Source organism: Chiroxiphia lanceolata, chromosome 1, assembly GCF_009829145.1.
Source record: "Chiroxiphia lanceolata isolate bChiLan1 chromosome 1, bChiLan1.pri, whole genome shotgun sequence".
NCBI lineage: Eukaryota > Metazoa > Chordata > Aves > Passeriformes > Pipridae > Chiroxiphia > Chiroxiphia lanceolata.
The window spans coordinates 76,450,811-76,476,396 of NC_045637.1; the positions used below are offsets into that span (position 1 = coordinate 76,450,811).

General features: G+C 38.5%; 1 protein-coding gene across 1 annotated transcript in view; it reads left to right on the forward strand.

The window, feature by feature from the left end:
• Positions 1-25,109, forward strand: part of TRIO (trio Rho guanine nucleotide exchange factor) — a 249,037-nt gene extending 223,928 nt beyond the window's left edge. The window contains exons 40-57 of the mRNA XM_032710013.1: positions 693-796; positions 1,461-1,530; positions 3,005-3,094; positions 3,730-3,822; positions 4,366-4,416; positions 4,628-4,705; positions 5,589-5,780; positions 6,686-6,863; positions 7,665-8,434; positions 12,564-12,811; positions 13,586-13,724; positions 14,069-14,096; positions 14,959-15,121; positions 17,122-17,243; positions 19,683-19,761; positions 20,312-20,512; positions 20,945-21,083; positions 22,637-25,109. Of these exons, the coding sequence (XP_032565904.1) occupies positions 693-796; positions 1,461-1,530; positions 3,005-3,094; positions 3,730-3,822; positions 4,366-4,416; positions 4,628-4,705; positions 5,589-5,780; positions 6,686-6,863; positions 7,665-8,434; positions 12,564-12,811; positions 13,586-13,724; positions 14,069-14,096; positions 14,959-15,121; positions 17,122-17,243; positions 19,683-19,761; positions 20,312-20,512; positions 20,945-21,083; positions 22,637-23,179 (3,288 nt within the window). The 3' untranslated portion in view covers positions 23,180-25,109. The remainder of the gene's footprint in view (positions 1-692; positions 797-1,460; positions 1,531-3,004; positions 3,095-3,729; positions 3,823-4,365; positions 4,417-4,627; positions 4,706-5,588; positions 5,781-6,685; positions 6,864-7,664; positions 8,435-12,563; positions 12,812-13,585; positions 13,725-14,068; positions 14,097-14,958; positions 15,122-17,121; positions 17,244-19,682; positions 19,762-20,311; positions 20,513-20,944; positions 21,084-22,636) is intronic.
• Positions 25,110-25,586: the final 477 nt, after the last annotated feature.

Here is a 25,586-nt window from a genome sequence, read left to right on the forward strand (position 1 = left end):
GCATGAATATTACAAAATTTAAAATACTCCCAGCTCTAACTATATGATAGAATTGCTCGGTGACATGACTGTGTAGATACCAAAAATAGGCTGAGACTATGGGAAAATGTAAAAGGAACATTACTGCAACCAGAATGCTTACTAACAGAATTGATGTACAGCTTCTTTGTGTTTGGTTTGTTCATACTGCAAGTAGTAGTTCATGCAGTGCAGTCCCATAGGCAGTACAGCTGCTTTCTTCCTCAGCATGCTTTGGTGTAGGGTTAGTGTGGATGACTGAAATAAGAAACATCAAGCAAAGCACTACAGAGGCCAGTTCAGCAGCTCTGACATGTACTCAGTAGCAGCCCTACTTGGCAAAGCATTGCAGCTGCTTCAGACAATAAGAAGAAGAGTTGTGGAAGTTTCCTTCATGCTTTGGTTCTGTTCACACAGGCTAAATTAGCTGGAGTGAATTCATTTTTCTAGCACTGGGCAGTGTTGTGCAGACAGCCTCAAGTCAATTTGTGATACTTTGTGTCTGTGCTTAATGTTATACTATGTTATAGAGCAGGTTTTTGCTTTGGTTTTGTGTCCCAAGCAAGCAGTTGCCATGGGCAATTTGGACAGCTTTTGGGAAAAGGGGGATTAAAAGAAAGCTCACTTTTTTAAATATAAGAATGTTCACAGTGAATTTTCTTGGATTGTTGCAGGGTTATATGGCACTTATGAAGGAAGATGGCGTACCTGATGATATGAAAGGCAAAGACAAGATTGTATTTGGAAACATTCACCAGATTTATGACTGGCACAGAGAGTACGTATTAACTTGAAAACTATCTGCTGAACTATTCTACCTAAAAAATATTAGACTGACTTCAAGACATTATTTTATTTCCTCAAATATTCAGATACAAGGTAAAAACAGTTAGTCCTGTTCTTTGAGTTGTAGATTCAGCTTACAAATGTTGGTGTGAAGATCTATAAACAAGGATGCATATATATATAAATATATATATATATATATATGGCTTCACCTTAGAATCTCTAGTATGAATAGTATTAAGTACAAGAAGTATCTCCATTGTTTGAGGCTTTGTTTTCTCTCTAAGAATACAGTCTAAAGAACTTGCCAGGGGTTAGCATAGTAATATTAGCACCTCAGGCATTCAGACTAGGAAGGAGAAAGCTTTGAATCAATATATATGAAATGAAATAATTTTATTAGTGAACACTAGGGGGTTTTCCATTTTAAAAATTACATTATAATATTACACTGTTAACATTGTCATTTTGGACATACATTAATATCCAGAGCTGCTGTTATGGGACACAAAGTGTCTTGCCTTGCAATAAGACCACTTCCCTTACAAAGTTCCTAGATATATATACACAGATACATATATACCTGTTGCTATAATGTGTGCTATCAGGAAAAAAAACCCAAAACCAACAAAAGTACTTATTCTATTTATGTTCAGCTTCTTTTTAGGAGAGTTGGAAAAGTGCCTTGAAGATCCAGAAAAGCTCGGATCCCTGTTTGTTAAGCATGTAAGTGCAAACGTCGTCCTTGGCAAACTCTGTTGCTGCTACTGCCCAACATGTTTGATTACTAAGTGCAACACAGTGGAAGTACAGTACAATATTTGTCACTGTAAGATATGGAGAGAGAGCTTTTAAGAGCTTATAAATAAGTAAGTGCTGTAGTTTTTGTCCCTGATGTCTTTGTGTGGGGAGTAAACATGAATAAGCACCCCATTTCTCAATTCAGTTACACTTTGGTGCAAGGGAATTGTCATTTCATATGACACCTGCCTTCTAATCCCAGGTATCCATGCAGTACCACAGAACATAATATATAAAAATAGTAAAGAGGCTCATTCTTCCTTCCAGTTTCAGTGCAGTCTAGTTCTGTATCCTTTCCCCCCTTCTGAGAATTTTGTTGCTGGCAAAATGCAAAACCTGTAGGAAGTAATTCTCCCTCTTTCTGATTGCTGTTTAACTTTCTCCTGGTATTATTTGTAACTGAGTTGTCTTTGAAAGGCATCTTTATCACTTCAGATGGAAAGGCAAGCTGTGATATTATTACAGCATCCTCTAGGAAAGCCCTGACTGTTAGCTAGAACACAGCGATTCGGTTCCTGCTCTTAATCTGCGTCCTGTGTCCTTTTCAATCTCCATCTTATTTCTTCATTTTTTTCATTACCATTTGTGTTCACTGGTCAGTACTGTGGGCAGCAAAGCCTCTAACGGCAAACCAATGCTAGGAAAGAGTTTGGAGTAGGTGACACATATGGTATGTCTGTGCTTCTTAACCAGCAAGATCAGCAACCAAGAATGAATCTTGAAGTTATTCTCTCTCTCTTGTTCTTTGTTGCTTTGTTGTTAAAAGCACTTTCACAAAATAAAGCATCAGAGTTAAAAATACTAGCGCTGCCATTTCCAGGCTTCATCACCTACATCCACACTCAAACTCCAGTAGGACAGACTGTACTAAACAGAGTACTCGAGAGGTTTCTCCTAACTATTCTGTAAATCTAAACGGGAGGAGGTCATTATTGTAATAAATTAGAATAATAATCAGATTATTAAAATAAAGTTTAAAAAATATTAAATTTCAGAGACTACATGCATTACAGAATCACAGAATGGTTAAGTTGGAAGGGACCACTGTGGTGTCATCTGGTCCAACCTCTTATTGCTCTTGCTAAAGGAAAAAGATAACCATTTTCATACTTAACTTTATTGTGGGACCTGCTGAGCTATCATCCTTGAACACCTGTTGTTCAGGAGGATTTATAACTGTGGGAATTTTTTTCACTTGTGTTGCCTCTTTAAAATCATAATGATATTCTCAAATAAATCTGTTTTCATATCTGTAATTTCTGCATATATAACTACTTTTCCTCAAAGTTTTTTTAAGTTCATACTTTTGAACAGCTGTACTTCTTAAAATAATGCTCCATTTCAATCTGGCATGTTTTTCTTGATAATGATGTATCATTCTGTGTCTTTGTTCCTCCAGGAGAGAAGGTTGCACATGTACATAGTTTACTGCCAAAACAAACCAAAGTCTGAGCACATTGTCTCAGAATACATTGATACATTTTTTGAGGTAAGTTCCCGAGAGAGGATGTGCCAGGTGAAGGGTGTGTGCAAATCATAAGCATTATCAGATCTATTGATCAAACCAAAAACCAACCAACCAAACAAATGCAGCAGATATTATTATTACTGTTTTAAATTATAATTTCTTGCCACTTCTGTTTTAATTCCTCAAATCTGATACAGACTCCTAGAGACAAAAAACAAAGTTTAGGTATAAGATATTAATTAATCAGTAGAGTCTTGTCCTTACTAGCCCTAGGCCAGGCAGTTACCAGTGCATATTATAGGAAATGGCAATTTCGGATGAGCAGAGATCACTGTTGAAAATAGGTTATATACAACCTGTGACTGAAAAATTACATTTCACTATGCAGTCTTGTCAAAAAAAAGAGATGAATGAAAAAAAGAGGGGAATACTTTGAAAACAAAGTGATACAGATAAGGGAAGGACTCCAGCTTTTGCTGAGGATTAGATTCTGCTCTGACTTTTGCCGATTTCTGGTATGATTGCCATTAATACTGATACATCCTTCTATATGTATATATCTCTCTCCATATACTGATATGAATACTGTGTTTTTAACTCAAAAACAAAGTTCTTTATTACTGAACAAACAAAAATGTTTGTTTTACAACTCTCAGGATCTAAAGCAACGCCTGGGCCACAGACTTCAGCTCACGGACTTGCTAATAAAACCTGTGCAGAGAATTATGAAATACCAACTGTTACTAAAGGTAAAGTGATGTAGAGATGAATGAGATGTGTTAACGGATATGTTATAGATGTATTAATAGCTATGTTTTCTTTTTTAATTATTGCTGATATTTTTCCACCCTTCTTCCAAGCAGAACCCAGATTTGTAAGCAATACCAAATGATTATTTTCTGAGAATGTTTAGTTATAAAAATTGCAGTAAATGGCTTGGGCAGAAATTTGCTGCTTCTTTTAAGAGACCAAATGTTTAGATATGGAAATATTTAGAATTTTTACCAGTGTCATATGAACGAGGGAAAGAACTCTCAACTGTTTTCAGATGTAAAAGTGATATGAGTTGTTGGGACTGATCCCAGCGTCTCCATCTACACCTGCAACCATTTTAATGTCACATAAGTGTTTACTGAAGAGCAGCTCTGTGTAACACAGTTCTTGTATGAACTAAGTCCAAATGGGGAATAAATCTTAAACAAAAACATTAAAAATAAAATTTTTCTGTGTGTTTTCTGCAGTTTGTCATATTCTGACAGAGGATAGTAAATTCAGATTTTTTTCTTTTTCAGGACTTCCTCAAATATTCTAAAAAAGCTAATCTTGACACAACAGAACTAGAGGTACTTGAAACATTTTCTCTTAGTGACATGAATTCTCTGAACTTCTCTCGTTTTGGCAGTTACTTTCCTTTTCTGATCTTCCTGAGAATGTGATTTCAAGTGTGTACTTATTGCATTTCTGTTCTAAAGCAACCATATCAAATTAAACAAAATGTTATGCTACTAACTCGTTTGGAAAATAAAACTTTGACTTTTTATTTGTCTTGAACAGAAAGCTGTAGAGGTCATGTGTATAGTACCAAAACGGTGTAATGACATGATGAATGTTGGCCGCCTGCAAGGATTTGATGTAAGTTGGCTGGAGTTTTGCTTAGAGATTTTGTCAGGTTCTCTAGAAATTAACCATTAATGTTGTGGGGAGAAAATGAGGTAGAGTGCTACCTCGTTATCTGGTTAGCTGGTGCAAAAAGCAGTGAATGAAAAATCAAGTCTTAGCCCTGTCAAGGACTTTTTCCTGGGATACTTCACCTGCCATGTCAGTCACACTAGGTAAGTCCTTCTGCAAAATCTAGAAAGTGCAGGTGTTATTGCAGTTCCCTTGTTGACTAAAAATGGCTTGCAAAATAGTGAAGTAATCAGTCGTCAGCAGGTGAGCAGCCCTGATTTCAGTAGTGTAGACAAAGGAGGAGTCACTAAGTGACCTCAGTAATGTACGTGAGGCAACCGTAATCTTTCTCCTTGTTTTGCTAAGTCTAGAAGAGCTGGAAATTGGCTATTGAAGCAGTATGTATCATTTCAGACCACAGTCACAAGTTCTGCTTGCAAAGCCCTTTATATTCTGTGATGCAGGTATGAACTTGAATTCTTCCCCTATTCAGCACCCTGGAAGGCACTGGAAGAATATATAAGTAACTGTTAGAGTTATTGAGAATAGAGAAATGAAAGCCTTAGTGTTCCAAGCCTCAAAATGGAGTATGAATTGAAAAGGGTGGGAGTGGCTTTTGGGGGGTTTGTTTGGTTGGGGTTTTTTATCTTCATGTTGTTTGCTTTTTTGAGAAAGGGCACAAGAATGTCTTGTTTATAGGAGAAGCAATGAATATATAATGGTCAGTGACAGTTGGAAGTTGGGAAATATAGAAAGCTATTTGGCATGAGCATCTACTCAAAAAGATTGATTGGGGAAAGAAATGAAGAACTGCACTAAATGTGTTTCTGCTTCCCTCTGTATTTAGGGTAAAATTGTAGCCCAGGGTAAGCTCCTGCTCCAGGACACATTCTTGGTTACAGACCAGGATGCGGGACTTCTGCCACGCTGCAAGGAGAGACGGGTCTTCCTCTTTGAGCAGATTGTCATTTTCAGTGAGCTGCTAGATAAAAAGAAAGGTTTCTCCATGCCCGGATTCTTGTTTAAAAACAGTATCAAGGTAACTGTTGTGTGTGAGTCTTTGTGTCCCCTGCACAAACTCTGCTAAGGTAACAGTTTCTCATTCTGGGGGAGTCACTAGTGACATCTAGATGTGCAATCATAGAGCACAGTGAGGTGTCAGTTATTTCCTGAAATACCAAATCTTTTCTCACTCTGATGATAAATGGAAATCTTTGGATCTGATGCTACCTACATGAAGCATATGAAAACAGGTGTTCTTGCACAAAGCTGGACAAGCGTTCACAAAGAATTTAGTTTTAAGCTCTGTGCTATGTGTACAACATAGCAAAGTAATTGCAAATAGATTTAATAACTTTTTATATATTCTTTCTGATATTCAAATATGTAGATAATATTTGTAAGTAGTGCGACCTTCTTAGATGTGTCAACTCTCCCTCAAACAAAAAGCGTTTTCCCCCACTTCAAACTTGTCAAAAAAACTTGATAATATTAGAGCCCAGCAGCCCTCCTCATGAAGTGTTTTGGGTGGACCCTGCTTCCCCTAATTCACCTTGGTGCTTTGTCTGCTGGCTGAGCCTCCTGTTTATAGCACTAGCTGAACAGCCTGGTCCAAGGAATTGCTGTATCTGCAGCTGAAGCCTTTGGTGTGGGCCAGTGGTAGAGCTCCCTGGCAGGCTTAGCATTTTAACTAACATGAAAGGAAAGTGAGGGATGATGAAGAACATCGGGCCATGCTGACCAGCTGGAGATTGTTCAGGCAAGTGTGTCAGTAAACTGTACACGAATCCTCAGTTTACTGTAATCCTTCATTTCATGGTATTACTTTACCGAAGGAAAGAAGAGTTATCATTTGAAGATCTGACTCTAAGCTCCTAAGTAAGAGATTTTTAGAGGTATGTTTCACATAAAATGCACAAATAAATTATCGTTTTTTTCATGAAGGTGAGTTGCCTTTCCCTGGAGGAAAATGTGGACAGTGATCCATGTAAATTTGCACTAACATCAAGGACGGGCGATGTCACGGAAACCTTTATTTTGCATTCTGCAAGTCCAGGAGTCCGCCAGTTATGGATCCATGAAATTAACCAAATTTTGGAAAACCAGCGCAACTTTTTAAATGGTAAATTATTTCCTTTCACTGAAAGTTCATAATTGAATTACTTGATTCTTTCATCTGTTGTTTCTTGGACCAGTAAGTTTTCTTTTTTCTGAGCTAATACAGAACAGTTGGGGGATATGTACCGCATTTCTGCTTCAGAACAGATGCTAGCATTTATAATAAGAGTGGTAGTCTGAATTTACATGGTGTTCTCTTGGTGAAATTTTCCAAATGTTTTGTAGGAGTGAATCAAGATTGTCACCATCCGTTGAGGTGGAGAGCTTGTGTACCCCTTTTACGCAAAGCAAGCCTTTAAATGTTAAACCCAAGTAGAATTTTAAGCATCTATTCAGAATATGTTTTGCTTGTGTTATTTTGGTGGCCATTGTTGTCACATCTTATTGTGGCAACATACAGATTCTGCAGGAGAAAAGTGAAGGTGGTAGTGTCTGTTGTGACACTAGGAAGTTCTTGCTGTATTTTTATATCTATCAGTTGTTGCCCCAATATAGATTTTTTTAAAGAGTTATAATAAAGAAAATTTGGAGTCACACTTGTTTTTTTTCCCAGCTTGGCTGCTGACTAACAATGTGATCCTAGAGGAAAACATTTCTTCCTATTTTCAGATTCTTAATTGTTATTATAGGCTAATGTAGCAGGTCATGAAGGTGAGATATAGAAAAGTGACTTGACCAGCATTGTTATGGAAATTTATTTGAACAGCACGCCCCTTTTTGCCAGTAAACATGTCTGTTAAACTGTTCCTGTTCCCTTTCCTGCCCTCTCTCTCCCCGATCACCTCCCCTCCCGCCCCCATTGCAGCCTTGACGTCCCCAATCGAGTACCAGAGGAACCACAGCAGTGGTGGAGGCGGCAGCGGGAGCAGCAGTGGTAACAGCAGCGGCCCCAGCAGCTGTAGTGGCATCCCCAGCTCCAGCCGTAGCCGGCCATCCCGGATCCCCCAGCCTGTCAGACACCATTCCCCAGTCCTGGTCTCCTCTGCAGCCTCGGCCCAAGCAGAGGCAGACAAGATGTCAGGTATGTCCATTCACAATCACTCCCTGCCACACTACAACACCTCCTTAGAAATTGGCCTGAGCCAGCCAGACAGGCACCCTCCCAATGCAGAACCGGATGGTCCTCAGAGAGAAGCTGAACAGATTCCCAAGATGAAAGTTATTGAAAGTCCCAGGAAGACAGCAGGAAATATTTCTGGCTCAGCTGATGGAGCCCAGAAGGACTCACGTGGAAGCTCAGAGGACAGTCGAACAAGAAACAGCATAGGATCACTGACGCTTGGGAAGCCAAGGCCAGGGGCCATCTCACCAATGAACTCTCCTCTCTCCACGACTTTCCCTTCTCCCTTTGGCAAGGAAACCTTTCCACCCAGCAGCCCCCTGCAGAAGGGCTCCTTTTGGAGCTCCATCCCAGCATCCCCTGCCAGCCGCCCTGGCTCCTTCACTTTCCCTGGGGACAATGACTCCCTCCAGCGGCAGGTCCACCGCCACTCTTCACACAGCAAGGACACAGACCGCATGAGCACATGCTCCTCGACCAGCGAGCAGTCAGTTCACTCCACCCAGAGTAATGGGGTAAGAGCGGAGCACCTCTGTCCTGCGAGCTCTTCTAAAACCTTCCCATGCTCCCTTTCTGTGCGTTGCCATCATTCTTCGTACTAACTTTTGGCTCTCCAGTGCTGTACTGCTCTGAAATAATCAACTGTTCAAATATCTTCTGCACATTAAAAAGAACAAGAGCGTCTACCTCTCTGTGTATGTATACATACGAACATAGCTATGTATACAGACACAAAAGCAACTGCTAACATTAGATGCAATCTCTGCCTCTGCTGAAAACATAAGTCGCTAAGCTGATAACTACTAACTCGCTGTCCTTGCTTTTTTCGTCTCTAATTTGAAGGCACATAATTAACATGCTGAAGCGTGGCAGCCAGAGCACCTTGGGGTATGCATTGCGCCAGCACTTAAACCTGACTTCAAGAGTTTGGCAGATTACCTTGGGGCTTTTTTCCCTTTCACGCACAAATTCGCCACCATTGTCGTGGAGACATCTACGGTCCCTGGGCTACTTGATTTTTATTTTTTTATTAATTTATTTTCCCCCCTCTCCTTTCAGCCTTAGTTGTTGTACAAAATTCTCTTTTTAAATCCTGTGTTTGATCAAGGAAGCTTTCTGCAATCCACTCAAAATAGGCCAACAAAACCTAGCTAAAATAATCTTCCTTCTACTACAATCAAAACAAATACCCGCTCCACTTGCCTTTTTTTCCTTTATAAGAAGAACTGGTTTAGGGTATCTGGAGATTCAGCCTCTTAGTATGCACTTGGTGTGTTTGTGTGGAAATCTGGGGTATCAACAGAATCTACGTTACCTGTAATAACATCTAACATCCACCGGGAATGCAACACAGCAATTAGAGGGGCATGTGCGAATATAAAGCAAAAATGTGGAGGCTCTTGCCATGGATGTGGTAGGCAGGTTATGGTGCCTTTCTTTTTAAAATCGCATTTGATTTTTCTCTCACTAAGCATTGTGTTCATGAATGTTTGTCTTTCCACTCTCTCACAAATAGTATGCAATACCAATTTTGCAAATGACCTAATTTGCTGGACCTTTTTTAAATGCATGCTTATCTTTATAGAACTGTTTAACATACAGTGCTTTCTTGACTTCCTAGTTCTTATACTTACTTTTATAATAGCTTCAGAAGAAAAAAAAATATGCTTTGCATGTTTTGTATTTTTATCCCAATCTTCCTTCAGCTTTTTTTTTGGTTTAGCTCTGTCTTGTGTTTATTTTCTGTCTAGCAAAATGTGATGTGATGTAATATAATATCTGGGGTAATTTGAGTATTTCTCACTTACTGCATAGTATATGAATCAAGATGGTGGTACTTTTTATATGCAGAGAAGACTTGTCTAATATTAATTCAGGTTGTTCCATTAAAAAAAAGAGAGAGGGAAAGATGGGATGGGACAGTTTGCAAAACATTTGGATTTTGGTACTGTCTCAGCAAAGACAACATTGGTTGCTTTTATCTCACTGTGAGAGGTGATCATGGAATGCATGCCTTCTGCTTCACAATTGTGTCTTTAGTTTGGTAATTGAGATGGACCATCAGTCCTCATTTATAACTTCATTTATAGACCAATCAGCAAGATTTCACACCACACTGAACAAGCTAGAGAAAATGGGTTGTGAAGGTTTATTTTGATTTAACCATTTGTGTGTGTATATTTACATGTGCATATGGTTATAGTTGATTACTTTTCGAAAGTTACTTCTACTAAGAAGAAAAAGGAATAGGTTTTGCTAATTGAGGAGTATGGGAGGAATTTTTTGTATTTTATTTGTAGCTCCTTCTCTAATCCCATAGTTGAGGTCAGTGATGACAAGCAGAACTTGAAGCAGAAAAACATTAACTGTGCAAGAATAATTATTTCCTTGCAAGGCAGAAGAGAAGGCTACCTTTCTGTGGTGAGAATGAATGCTTGGTATAAACACATTCTCAAGAACATTTGTCACTTAGTAGTTACCAGACACTTGTTTGTTTAACAGATTTAACTGTCCCTCTTGAAAATAAGAAATACTCAAGAGTTTAATATGATCCTTCAAGACTTAAATGTTAAAAAGGAATACTATGTTACAGAAAGGCCAGTCTTTCAGTTACACAAATTCTGCTGCATGGTAAGAAGCAGTATGTTCAAGAATAGTGTGTGGGGCAAGGTTTGGTGCTTAGGTTGAGATGGCTTCTTCCCTTTATCTCCCCCTGTAAGTGTAACAAGAGGAGTTAACAAAAGCAGCTTTTTTCTGAATAGAGTTGTTTTTCATCTAGGTAAAAGAATGTAGCAAGTTGTAATCTTAATTCAAATAATGTCTGAAAATTAAATTACTTTGTTCTGTTTGGCTATGCCCAGTTTGCCTGAATCGCAGAAAGGGCTTGCAAATATGAAAGGGCATGCAGGCAGTCCTCTAAACTAGAAAAAACAAATTCTCCTGCTGGAAATACAGCATCTGAAAATAATGTAAATATCCTTTAGTAGAGGTACAATCCATAAGATCTTTCTCTTTGAAGTAGCATTTGCTTCATCATCCTAATAAGGCAAAAAAAAAAAAAAGACTTGGATCACCCAGTTGAATGTAACAGTCCAACTAGAATAAAACGTACAGTCACTGGAAACCCAAGCCTCAGTGTGCTGAATGTGCTATGAATGAGTAATCTGAAACTGTTCCTTTCCAAATCTCTTGGTTTCTCAGCCAGAGTACTCATAGGGAAGCACAGGCACAGAGAGGTGGAGTGACTTGTTCAAGGCCATTAGCAGATTAGAAGAGAATGTGGTTTTCAGGGCTTCCAGTGTACCACACTGTCCACTGACACCTGCTGCATCTCCTCAACACTGAGGGGAGAAATATTTCACAGTTTTGAGAAAAAAGATTACACTCTTTTAATCCTGTGTGCCAGGCTTTCTACTAGCGCATACCCGGTGCTAACATGTGGTTATGCTATATAGGCAACAGGATTCTCCAGCTACACCAGTGTACTAATTTCCTTCTTCAGCTCAGTTACTACTGAGCAATAGTGAGCCCTCACTGGTAGTGAGTGACCTGAAACAATTTGAAATAAAAACAGAGACAAAAGACAGGCACACACACACATACACACTTCATGTCACATCATTAGTAGGCCATCCAGTTTGGTTTTAGTTTGATTCAAGAAGGAAATAATGAGGGAGAAGGTTATGTAATCTTGTAACAGATTTCACACTTCCATTTGTTAAACCTCATATACTGAATACATGCAAATGGACAAAATAAGTCTTAGTTTTAAAAAATAATAATTTCTAGTGAATTTATGGTCAGGACAAGGATTTTTGTTTTGAAAGTACTATGATTACAACTGATCCTCCATAATTAGCTTTCTACAAATGCTTAGTGAGGATCATGAACAGTAGTTGAAAGTGTATGATAAACAGCCAACACCACTCAGCTATCAGAGTCACTAATCAATTAGAAGTGATTCTGATAGTATAGTGGGCCTGTTTTGACCAAGAAATTAATCACTTCTTATTTCAGTAATTTACCTCATCCTCTGCATTTTAAGGAATAAACCTGATCATACAGATTCAACCAGAAATAAGCCTTGTGTTTTTGAGACACACTGTCAAAAGCCTGTTTTGTTCTTTTGTACCTTGTCGTGTTTTGTGTGCAGAAGGCTGGTGTCTGAGATCTGGCAAATAGTTAGGAAAGACTGTATGTATTTTTTGTTGTCGGAATTTCCAGTGTTTATGAGGTAATGATTATGATTTTGAAACTGCACTTTTAAGACCATACATGCTTGTACTATAGTTTTGTTGCCTGATGAAGATGCAAGGTTCAATGTCTGGGCTTGAAAAGAAGATGAGTTGAGATCTATGTATAAACTGATTCTTAGTTAATGGAAATAATCTTGAGTAAAAGTAATGGGAATCAATTTGTGCAGCAGTGGTATGTGAAGATATTCAAATATCAAACTAATGCACAAGAAAAATAGACACAGGCAGCTTTAAAAGAGAAGTTGTTGCTCTTTTCTTTGACTACAGTTTAAACTGTGTGGATTATGCAGGTAATGTAGCAGGCCAAGAACAGCTAGTCTTCTTCATAAACTTTAAACTTGATTCTCTTTTTTTTCCCCTTCTCTCTGCTTCTGATTGACACTTGCAGAGTGAAAGTAGCAGCAGTAGCAATATCTCCACCATGCTGGTGACACACGATTACACGGCAGTGAAGGAGGATGAGATAAATGTCTACCAAGGAGAGGTCGTGCAGATTCTAGCCAGCAACCAACAGAACATGTTTTTGGTGTTCAGAGCCGCCACTGATCAGTGCCCCGCAGCCGAGGGCTGGATTCCCGGCTACGTCTTGGGGCATACCAGTGCAGTCATCATTGACAACCCTGATGGAACCATCAAGTGAGTGCCTGGGTGTCTGTAGAAGGGGAGGAGAAAGAAAAACTTGCAATTTAGGCAAGGCTTTGAACCTTTTAAACCAAAAGTTGATGTGATAGTTGAGAAATAAATGAACAAGCAGAATGAGTACTTAAGAGGTTGCTTAGCAAACTTCAAAATACAAGCTAGTAAGAAAGATCCCCGAAGCACATATTCTTTATTAAAAAGTTTAATAGCCCAGTCGTCTGGGAGAAGAATGCCTGATCTAAGAGCAGCAATGGTTTATTTGATAGAATGAGTTACCAGTCTAGACATCATTGTCTAGGAAAACAGGGAGGGGATGTTTGTTCAAGTGAAACAAGATTTTAGAGTTCCTAGATCTCCACTTTGAACCACAAAGAAAATGAAAATAACTGGTTGTGCTCAGAAGACCTCTCTCAAATCTGCAATGGAAGAAATTATATCAAAGTTCTTAGCACTGAAATTTTATGTAAATGCTGTATTTGGTATGGGTTTCATAATGACCATTGCTCAGTTTGATTGACAGTTTGTATTTTCCTATAGAAAGCTTGCCATTTGAGCAATGATTTCAAGAAATACTGAAATACAGACTACATTACTAGCTTGCTGACAGTTTTAGGCAAGGATGGCATCTCTTATGTAATACTTAATTTCATTTCACTATACTGTAATACATAGAAAAAACATTTTGACATACTTTTCCAATGACCTTTGAAAATAGATAGTATAGCACATAACATGAAAAAAATTGATAGAAGTTTCACATTCTGTGTCCAGGAAGTCAACGTCTTGGCACACAGCACTCCGATTAAGGAAGAAATCTGAGAAAAAAGATAAAGACGGCAAAAGGGAAGGCAAGCTAGAAAATGGTTACCGCAAATCCCGAGAAGGACTTGCCAACAAGGTTTCTGTAAAGGTAAGTGTTACACAGATGTAGTAGTTTCTGAAAGTTGTTGGGTTTGGATTTCTTTAAAGTAGCTTCTGTCAGAATCTCACAGGAAGAAGTCAAAGACAACAGTGGTTTTAATGGACCTTTCTGAAAACAGGAAGGTATAATCTTTGAACCTGCAAGCATGATACAACAAAAGGATACTGCAGAAAAAAAAAGGAGTAATGCAGAAATTATTGAGTAATGTTTAGATGTTTCAGGGATTTTGTGGGTACAACTAACTTTGACCTATCACTGTACTTGGTTTTCTATCATTCTTTAAGTTATTATAAGGTTATCAGGACATTAATTCTTTAATTTCTTCTTTTCAGCTTCTCAACCCCAATTACATTTATGATGGTAAGTTGCTTTAATTTTTTAAAATTTGCAGTCAATATAATTTGATTAAAACATCATTTGCTTGATACGAGTTATGTTGGGAACTGAGGGCATTGTATCAAAATGTACACAGGCTCTTTTTGGATAAGGCAGAATGAAATAACATCATATTTCTTTTTTAAGATGCAAGGAACTTTTTTTTTTTTCCCCATAAATCCAAAACAACATAAAACACAAGGACCATATGATGTGTTCTGTATGGAGACTGTATGGAAGTTGGGCCTTGCTGAATTTGCAAAGTAAAAAGGCCAGGAGTTGGAACTGCTTTGTTTTTAACCTTGCACCCTAGGGAATGTTCAGGATCTCTCCAGTACAGAGGCTAATCAGGACAAAGACAGTGGCCCTTTGGGATCAGAGCCAAACTGGATTTTTGGCATAATACACAGAACCAAACTTTCTGAGTTTCACCCATGGAAAAGGGAAACCACTACAGCACCTCGGTGGATGAAGTGTTCTGTGTTCCCTTTTGCAAACTTAGCTGGATATACAGATAACCTAGCTGGGCACATCCTTAAATATTACCCGGTAGAGTTTCCTCAGCTTGCCATAAACAGGGCGTTTGGTTCACCATGGTAGGCTTCACAGTTATCTGTGGCATAGCAGCAGTGTTGTGTCTAAGTTCATGTAGAGGAAAATTCACTAGCTCTGCAGAGCCTCAGCAAGTGGCCTAACCATGGATCTACTCCAACGGTAGAGGGATGGATACATCTTGGAAATGTAAAGTACCCTACTATTTTGTCTAATAGAAAAGAAAGAGCACAAGGAATAGAAATTAAATGTATTTACTTCAGTTGAGCTAATGCCATTAATTTTCTTTTTCCAGTTCCCCCAGAGTTTATAATTCCATTGAGTGAGGTAACATGTGAGACAGGAGAGACCATCGTGCTTAGGTGTAAAGTCTGTGGTCGCCCCAAGGCTTCAGTTACTTGGAAAGGTCCTGATCATAACACACTGAGCAATGACGGTCATCACAGCATTTCATACAGGTACAGTAATTAGTGCAATGTTCAACAGGAAATGCTGAAACAGTTGTATTTTCTATCTGTCCTGGTGCAGGGCAGCTTTTGGCTATGAGGCATGAAGATAGGATTGCCCTCAGACAGAGAGGGAGATTTCGCAGCTGAGATTTTCCTGAAATGTATAACTTCTGTGTATGGCTGGAATGTTAAAATGTCATATTAACTTGATTTTTAAAAACAAAATTAATGCGTTATTTCTGATTAACCATTGCAGCAGCTGTTCTTCTGTCATGCTGACCTGGTGCTTGAAACAGAACAGTATGTTGTGACATGCCGGATGTTGTGACAGTGACAGATCCTGCCAGTCCCTCATTTCCTTTAGTAGCTTTCAGATCACACTACAGTAATTTGCAAAGAAAAGCCTCTGGTTTCTACTGAGGTGGCAATGTCACTCTTTATTTTTGAAACATGGATATTAACATTTTTGCCTGGTTTTAGCTTTGCTATGATAGAACTTTACAGAATAACTGGTAACTCAAACACCTGATTAGTAAGAGAAACTGTTATTTTGGAATGGGAAACTGCATGGTAAAAAATATTTTTTCTGAAAAAGCATTCTTTCATTCTTTTAAATACAGAAAATTTTGTTTATTGAGTAACTTCAATGTGAAGAAGTATGTTATGTACGCTCTTAATTCAGAATGAAGAGCTCTTTTATGAAAACTTGATGGCGTGTTATACCGTTTTCCTGTACTTCCTGCTGCTCCTGCTTTTTGTTTGGTTTTTTTGTTTGTTTCAATGGAGTGACAAAGGCAGTGTGGCAGCTTTGCTACTGCATCCAGGGCTGTTGTGAGATGAGTAAGAGTTAGATTAGCTAGGTTTAATTCACTCTTACTCATTACCCTTACAGAACTATATCCAGTAAATCATGTTGTCGGTGGCTGACAGATTTTTAGAAATAGTCGTGACATATTCTTTGAGCTGGGGAAGGTGGTCATCTTCCTATGTTCCTTAAACTTACCTTCTTTTTTTCTCCTGAAACTGTGTGGTGAAGATCGTGGCAAATAGTTTTTAGTTCAGTCGGTAAAATGACTTGTAGTAACTAAGATGAATCCAAAGGAAAGCAGTAAGAACGATAGAAAATCTTGAAAATATGCATTATTGCATATATATAAAATAACACAATGTTAGGGTTGTTTTGAGCCTAGAGGTGTAAAGTGTAGGGAGAACTTGCCAAGTATTCACATTTGTAAGAGACTGTTGCAAATTAAATTACCTGCTGTTCATGTCCATGGCAGATAGTCAAAAGAGTACTAGAAATTAATTGCACAGAGAAAGATCTCAGTAGACATTTAAAGACAAACCATCAAATAAAACGTCTGGTTGAAAAGTGAGAAAGATTAAGGAAGAGTCTGCAGAATCTTTCTGCTGTGCTCTTACATAGCTTATTGCTGTTGCTGCCCTGAAGCACAGGGAAAACTTAAGTCCTTTTTAGTTTCCTCCCATCCTCATTCTCCCAGATTCTGAGGTCTACAAAGTTGTGAAATGTGCCTCTTGTGTTTGAAGAGGAAGCTCCCTCTTACAAGGAGTAAATGCTCTGAAAGTACAAATGATAGATCAGCTGATATTTGCTGGGAGTTAGGGATGGAAACAGAAAGAACCATGGTGGATGTTTGTGTTGATACAGCTTCTCATAACTTGAAGAAGGTAAAGGAAGCTGGAATAAATAGGGAAAGCACTTGAATTTTCAAACACAATGGAACCTGGGGCATGCTGAGACAGAGTGTCAGTGAGGATGTTTTTCTAATAATCTGTAAGACATTCCAAGGTACTTGATGAACACAAAGTGCTCACATTCTGGAAGACACTTCTGATATGGCAAGGACAGGGTTAGTAATGTTCGTCCAGAGAGAGATAAGGGCTGGAGAATAAGAAGTATAAATAGTATCAATCTAGCTTTGTCTAGTTTCATATCCTAAGGTGTGCAAAATTAATGTAAAGTTAACATATGCCCTTGTGTTTCCCAGTGACTTAGGAGAGGCTTCGCTGAAAATCATTGGCGTCACTGCAGAAGACGATGGTATCTACACATGTATAGCTGCAAACGATATGGGTTCAGTTTCATCTTCCGCCAGTCTACGAGTTTTAGGTTTGTTTTTTTAAAAAATCTAGTTGCATTCAAAGTGTTTAGTACCCACAGAACAGTAAAAAGAAAAGCTCAGCCCTTGGGCATCCCTTTGTTAAAGCAATATTGTAACAAGGCTTTTTACCTGTGATAAATTGCTTGATTTAGCAGGAATAGATAGAGTTTTAGAATGTAACTGATTAGAGGTTCATACATAAATTATGTACTGACACAGTACTGTCAACATGCATTTACTTTGCCAGTATTAGTTCAAACGCACGGATAAAATCATATTTTTTCATCAGCATTCTTAGTTTAATCTCAGTGAATATTATTATGCTAACACGTAATTTCTGAAGTGTACAGATAAGAGTAGCATTACTCTGTATCTTAAATTCTCCTTTACTAGAATCGTACAGCCACAATGTTTAGGAGAACATATAATGAGTTTTTGTCTTTGCATCATTGATCTACAGTTAAGTTGCATGATATTTCAGTACCTGAAGTGAGGCAACCTGATTGTTTGTAAGGGAACGAAAAGGAGACCTGCAAAGATGAAAAATGCCTCTGTTTTGGAGGCAGACAGCAAAGGGGGAAAAAGATTTTTATTTTATGTGTTTGATGGCATAATGATAAGTTTTGGTGCATGTTTGTACATTCAGTTATTCCTAAGTGTTCAAGATTCTCCATTTTTAGAAACAGGGAAAGCACAGAGAGACAGGATAGCAGGCTTTCTTACATGCAGGTCATAATAATTGATGCTAACTAGGTCCTTTAGTCCATGGAGAGGCCCATATATTTATCCATTGGTGAGAATTTATTCATAGATTTTAGCTGCAATGGGTCTGTCTCAAATTGACTTATATAAAAGAAAATAAGATATGAAGTGCTGCTCTCTGTCTTTGTACATCTGTCCCAGCTAATATGGGGACTTTTACAGTTGTCCTGAACTTCTCCAAAATACATTCTTTATTCCTTTTTTTTTCAAAGAATTTTGACATTTTTTGGAATGTTAAACTAGACTGTGAAAACTAAGTCCCTTCCAAATCTCATCTGAAATTTTGGGGGGTTTATATCCACTGCTGCCACTCCGAGCTCTGCCTATTGGCAACCACAGTAAGTGCCTTACTGCCAAGATATTGAGGTGGTGATTATTCCAGGCACTTCCTGCCCACTGACCAAGACAGACAGTAGTTAAGCCCTAGGATGAGTGTGCTGCAATATCTGAAGGAGTCAGAAAATTAAATTTTTATCTTTATACTAATGTTTCATGAAAAATAGAGTTACTTTTTAAGGTAGCTGTTACACTGCCTGGTCACTGGTTTTTTTCCAGTGGCAGGTGTATTGTTGATTACGAGATATAATGTAAGATGCCTTTTCTTTTTACTGTTTCCCTCCATTTGCCAAGGGTACTCATTCCTGTACATATAGTATCCACTGTACCTGAATTAATTCCACTATAGAATTTGTTCTGCTGCATTGGCCAGGCTACTTTGGTGTATAATCCAGTTTGTCTTGCTGCCACTCTGTGTCATATAGGGATTAACAGGGTGGGGTGATTCCCTTCATAGTATCTCAGCCAAGGAAACTTTCTAGTTAGGAGAGTAAAAAGCTCCTGATGGATAAGAATCAGTGTGAAACTGTGCTTTAAGGACCTAGTGTAATGAGTGTCCTTCCAACACCAGTTCAGAAGCCTAAAACTGATTTGACCAGAGTCAAGAGTCACGGAAGTCTTGTAGACTAAACTGCTGTCTTTCAGACACAGTCTTTGGTCTTACTGACCTTGTCTAAAAGCAAGTGTTTACTTTTCCATCAAAACTAAGCTAGAATTTGTTATGTTGTGGTTACTCTGCAAGTAGACTCCAAAGGACAGGCAGCTGTATTTTGCTAGTCCTACTCAGCTCTACCATTACTTTTATGGAGAAGTTCTGGCCCCAGCTTTCTGGGGCCATTCTACCCTTCATTTCCCCTGCCTATAAATGTAAAATGAAAACTCTAAGTCTGTAGCACAAAGTAAGGTTTCAACTTCAAACTCTGAAAGTATTTTTTAGTCTTTCAGACTTGAACTGACTTGCCTGCCATTTGATTGTATTCAGCTCTTGTGCAAAGAGTAAAGAATACTCCTTATCTTCTGTTGCTGTAGCAGTCATTAAAAACTATCAATGAAGTAGTTGATTACAGAAATAATTTTCTTTCTGAGCTGCAAGAGGATGGATAATATGAGGCCTTGAGTTGTTTTCCAATATGGACACAGCTTCAAAAGAAAGATGATAGGGCCCAGTCTGGCTGAGGCAAATTCTTCCTGAAATGTATTCCGTAACAGGATAAGAAATCAAAATTTCTCCTTCTGCAAACATTTGAAACAACATATTGGTTACAATGACAACAATTTAGTTTAAGATTTGAGTATAATAAATCCTGGACATACTGTCCGGCTCTTTTCTTTTTTTTTTTTTTCCCTAGGTCCTGGAAGTGATGGGATCATGGTAATCTGGAAAGACAACTTTGATTCCCACTACAGTGAAGTGGCTGAGCTTGGCAGGTGCGTTCTGTGTGTCTGTGTCAAAATACTCTCTTCTCTTTCAAAAATTAAATTCTCCTTGAAAAATACTTGTTGTATGAGCCTAAAAGGCCAGAATTGCATTGGATTAAATAGAAATGAGGAAGCAAAAGTTTTACCAGCACTAGATGGCACTGCATAAACAGAATGTAGTTAGGCTGAAGTAGTGTCATGGATTAAGGGATTTTTTTTTAAGTGTGCCTTACAGTGACTTTTTTATTTAGGTTATGAAAATTACAGACAGAAAAAAGTCTGAAAACGGGCAAAATAAGTCACGTAGGAAATACAGTTGTCCAATTTAGTGGTAACCTTCAAAACTGGATATTACTCTGACTTCTCTGCAGCTGTGATAAAACAGATCTTTGTCAGGTTTATACAGACGCAATTTGTAGTAGGTGCATGCGCTGAAAACTCTGTAAGGGTAGCTTATTAGAGATCTAAGGTTAGATTCTCTTGCAGGATATCTTTCAAGTAAAAGTATGCCCTTAGTGTATCTCTTGGTTAATTCTTTCCTTTCAATGTTGTGTTCCAGGGGCAGATTTTCTGTCGTTAAGAAGTGTGACCAGAAGGGAACCAAGCGAGCAGTAGCCACTAAGTTTGTGAATAAGAAGCTGATGAAGCGAGACCAGGTTACCCATGAACTTGGAGTCATGCAGAATCTCCAGCATCCCCAGCTCATTGGCCTTATCGATACCTTTGAGACCTCCACCAACTACATACTAGTATTAGAAATGTGTGTGAACTCTTAACATTATCTGTAAAATCTTCAGAGTTTCTGGGGCATTTATAGGGGTTTATGAATAAGGAGCTCTAAGATTTCATGGAAGTTAGAAAGCACATAAGTAAAATATTGCAGTTGTCTAATGCTGTTACTAAAATTTTTAGTTTATTACTCAGAAGGAAACAAATTGAGATATTAAATTGATATGTGGGTGTTTATCTTAGTCTGAAGGTCCAGCAGTTATTTTGTATCAAGTGGCTGCACAAGTAAATTAGGAATGTTGTGATCTGGTAGCTTGATATGAAATCTCTTCTTCATACTGTAGTCCTCTGTCTTCTAGGTGCTGCAGGCTACAGTTGTTCCTGTAGTCTATAACCTGTTAGGTTTTCCTTTCGGTTCTGATACATGGATTTATCCAGAATATAACCCTTGTAATTCTAACAGGGCTGACCAGGGTCGCCTTCTAGACTACATCGTGCGATGGGGAAACCTCACAGAAGGGAAGATTAGACTCTACCTGGGAGAGATTCTGGAAGCTGTGCAGTATCTTCATAACTGCAGAATAGCACATTTGGACCTAAAGGTGAGGTGTGAATGGGATTCCTGGCAGTGTGCATCATTCCAGGCATAAAAACCTCCCTCCTCTTGGAAACTCACAGCTGGGAACATAGAACTGTGAATTGCTTTGAGACTGTATGAACGATATGGCTGGGGCTCCATCTCCAAATTTTTTAGACTACTCTTGGCCAACAAAGCAGAAACTTTCAGTTCCCTGTGCTCTCTCCTTATAGCTTCCTGGGCCTGTGTGGTGCTTTGGGCTGGAAAGAATTGCTGACAGGAACAGTTTTGTTTGATTTTTATTTATTTATTCATTTATTTATTTGCTTTCTGATAACTTTGCAGCAGATATCTGTCTCTTTCTCAAGAAGCATGGAGTTTGTTGTGAAAGAGACTACTTTTCCTCTCTTGCTGCAAATATGTTTCTCATCTTCGCACTTTGAGGGCTGTGATACCTCTGTGAATGGTACCTGTTTGACCTTTGTTCTACCCTTTGAACTTTACTTGAGCCACAAGGATTTGATGCATTTTAGTAGGAAAAGGTATATGACAAGGTCTTAATGTGAATATTAATTAAAAACTTACTCTTTACACTTTTCTTCACCTGTATATGAATAATAAGGGATTTTAGCATTGACAAGTCATCTTTGTAGGCAGAGTCTCTTTAGACAAATGGGGTCATGGTGAGAAAAAGCAAGAAGAGCCTGAATCTTCCCTCCGTGTACTTCTGTTTTCCAAGCAGAACCAGTTTTGGGTCTTTATACCATGGAGACCCAAAATTTAAATTTTTTCTAGTGATATACAGAGTTCACCAGTACTTTTTCTGGTCTCACAGTACATACAGATGAACCAATTGAAAACTAGTCATTTGTAAGTCACTCTTACTTTGCAGAGATTACAGCTATAGCCGCAGTAGCTTCAGAAATAAAACTGTAGAAATAATTCCTCTTTCAGCTCACCAGTAGTGGGGCAGTTCTCTTGAAGTCATGTACATCCAACAGGATCTGCTGCTGCCATAGTCTCCTAACAGTGTTTGTCTTCCATCTGTACAGCTGCATTCCATTAAAGAATCGCCAAGTAAAACTGAATTCTGTTGAAAGCATCATGCAAATTCCAACAAGGTTTTCCAATCTTGAAATGCAAGAGTTTTGTTGTCTCTGTCATAAAACAAATAGATCAGTTGCTTTATTCACCCTTTGTTTGTAGTTGCTGTTCTTTAAGCTTAAGTTCCCAAACACAGATTCCCATGAAACTTTGAAAAGCTGCTGTCATGAACAGCTGCAGTATAATCTGGCAGAACTATACTTCCTGCAAAAATTATAGTGCCAGCAGCCAAAGCACGTGCATTGCATGCTGTAGTAGGCAAGAACCTGCCTGCTAGTTGGTTTGGGGGAAGCCTTGGTAAGACTGCCTCAGAGCTTTGCAGAGCTGGCCCTCAGCAGTAATCCTTGTAGCGTGCAGTTCTTTGCTGTGTTGTAGAGCTGACCACACTGGTTGGGAAGCTGTTATGTTGGAGCATTTAATATATGTTAGACCAACTTGAAAAAAGACATTTTAACTTTTGCTTTTGTTTTCTAGCCTGAAAATATTTTGGTGGACCAGAGTTCCACTAAGCCAACAATAAAACTGGCTGATTTTGGAGACGCAGTCCAGCTCAATACCACGTATTATATCCACCAGTTACTTGGAAACCCAGAGTTTGCAGCTCCTGAAATTATTCTTGGAAATCCTGTTTCCCTCACTTCAGATGTTTGGAGCATTGGAGTGCTCACGTATGTCCTTCTTAGTGGCGTCTCTCCTTTCCTGGATGAAAGTGTAGAGGAAACTTGCCTGAATATTTGCCGCTTAGACTTTAGTTTCCCAGATGACTACTTCAAAGGAGTTAGCCAGAAGGCCAAAGATTTTGTATGCTTCCTACTTCAGGATGACCCAGCTAAGCGTCCTTCGGCTGCACTGACCCTCCAGGAGCAATGGCTGCAGCTGGGGAATAGCAAAAGTGCTGACAGCATTGATATATCCAGACTGACTTCATTCATTGAGCGGCGAAAACACCAGAATGATGTTCGACCCATCCGTAGCATTAAAAACTTCTTACAGAGCAGGCTCTTGCCAAGAGTTTGACCTTGCTTGAAGTTCTCTCTCATTCTCTTTCACCTGCCAATCAATCAGACCGGAGATGGACTCCTCCTGCCAATCAATCAGACTGGAGATAGACTCCTTCTGCCAATCAGCTGTTGACTTGAATTTTGAGGAAAGCAAACCCCAAGCCAACCAGCTGCTAGCGAATGTTCGTGTGCAAATGCATTCCACAGAGACCCGCGCAGGGCGGCGTGGGGGACTGGTGATGCAGACTTCACGGGGGTGGAGGACAATAGCACTGTACTCTGCAAAAAGCAGTCACAAGCGATACAGTAACAGTATTTTATTCAGGTTTCTGCAAAAAAAAAAATAGTTTTTTTAATAAACAAGAGTTGAATTTTGCAAGTGAACTTAGCTACCGTTTTCAAGATTTATTCAAGGAAGAAATGCCTATGTTCAAAGCACTGGTGTTAAACAAAAAATCAAATCATGCCTGGAGAAGACTCACCAAAATGGCTGCCCATTGGTACGGCCTTCATTTATAACATCTGATTTTCACTTGGTCCTAGAGCTTTCCAGTTGCCTCGCCTGTATGTATCTCACGTAGCAGTGCACTGAGATCAGACTCTGCTTTTAAGTGCATCCAACCTCAAAGTTTTTGCATACAAATAGAAGGAAATGTTTTGCTCTGATAAAATGTAGGCCTTACTTGTATATAGACTGTTACCTGCCTTCGATCTGTAATTTTTTTTCCCCCTCCTCTTATCCATTTTTCCCCCTCCTTCCTAAATGGTGGTATACCACTGTGCGGGTCTTCAGTTTGGGTCAGTACTCACTGTCTCCCTAGAAAAGGACTTTGGGTTGGTGCCCAGCTTGCTGACCCAATTGTCAAGCAGTATACAGCAGGATGTAATACTGTAAATGCACTCATTTGGGATTTTGTTTTCTTTCATATCATGTGCAATGTTGTGGCTTTAACATTTTATGCAACTATTTATGAGGACCTCTGTTGTAACTGTAATAAATATATAGAAAAAGCACATACTTAGTACGGCGAGCTTTATGGTTTTGTTTGTGTGATTGGGGGTTCTGGGTGGGCAGGGGCGGGTGTGTTGTACCACACTGTCATTATTAGTTTAAGATGAGGGTTAGCATAGGATTTAGTAAAGACTAGTCGGTTTTAAGTATTGTTTAAAAAAAAAAAAAAAGGACAGAGAGATTTGTATCCCAAATGTCAAACTGGTTAAGAAGTAGGGTGACACTTGTTAAAATTTATTATTATATTTAAAATGCCAAAGTCTGACTTTCCCCAAATCAGTCTCAATACTTACTACTTTTTAGAATTTTCAAATCTGTGTTTACTTCTTTCTGTGAAATGAACAAGTTAATTTTGTGCTCTTTGGTGAAGAATACATTCAGAAAGTAGTGGTCGGATGAGGAGAACTGGACACGTAATGTAATTGTCTTAGTAACTGTTTTAAAGGTTGAAGTAATATTAACGTGAGCTATTTAAAAAGATAGAGGTGGTTTTCTGTGCATCACTGAGTTCATATGGGTGTGTTGTCATCTATGTTCGTGTGAAACGCCATGTTTAAGGAAACCACGCTGACATCCCACAATAGTTAGATGTATGGGTCTTAAGCCATAACCTAGCTTGGGTTAGTTTTGAGCTTTGTGACTTCCACTGTATCCTATTTATTCTTTTGTTTGTTTGTTTTTTGGGGTTTTTTTGTAAAGTTGTACAGAAACTTTTTAAAAGAAAACAACTGACTTCAAAACTGGACGTGTATTCGTACCAACCTCATATCATTATGTTTGTGTATTATTTTCCTTTATTGTTTTAGTTAAATTTTTTGCTTTATTTTGCATGTATATTTCTTTGTACAGTTACATGTTTACACAGTATGACATGATGTAAATATTTTATTTTACCATCAGTTACTTTGAAAAAAATTAAACATATTTGACATAATTGTCTGATCTCTTGCTTTAAGGAGTTTGACAGTTTAGGTTTGGCTATATTTTAATTGGGCTCTGTATTTTAAAAGAAAAAAGTATGTAATTTTATTGCCATAAAATTTATTTTAAATTGCAATGATGTATCTCCCTTCATGCCTTACAAAATAATATTTGCCTTTGCTCTAAGTGTTGAGTGCTTTGTAGTGTCATGAATTCTTTTATATAAAACATGCGTAACTCTCTAACTATGGAAATTCATTATATTCTTTATTAGCTAATAAATTTTGACCAGCATAGTTTTCTAACAGATGTTCCCACTTAAAGACCAAAGGATCATATTTCAGTTTAATATTAAGCTGGGGAACAGATTTCTCACATGTTTTAGGCATTCCAGATTCAGTATGAAGAAAAGTTACTTTCAACCATAAAGATTTGGGATTTGCAACTAAACTCATGAAGCAGGAAAGTTTTTCATTGTGTATATTTATCT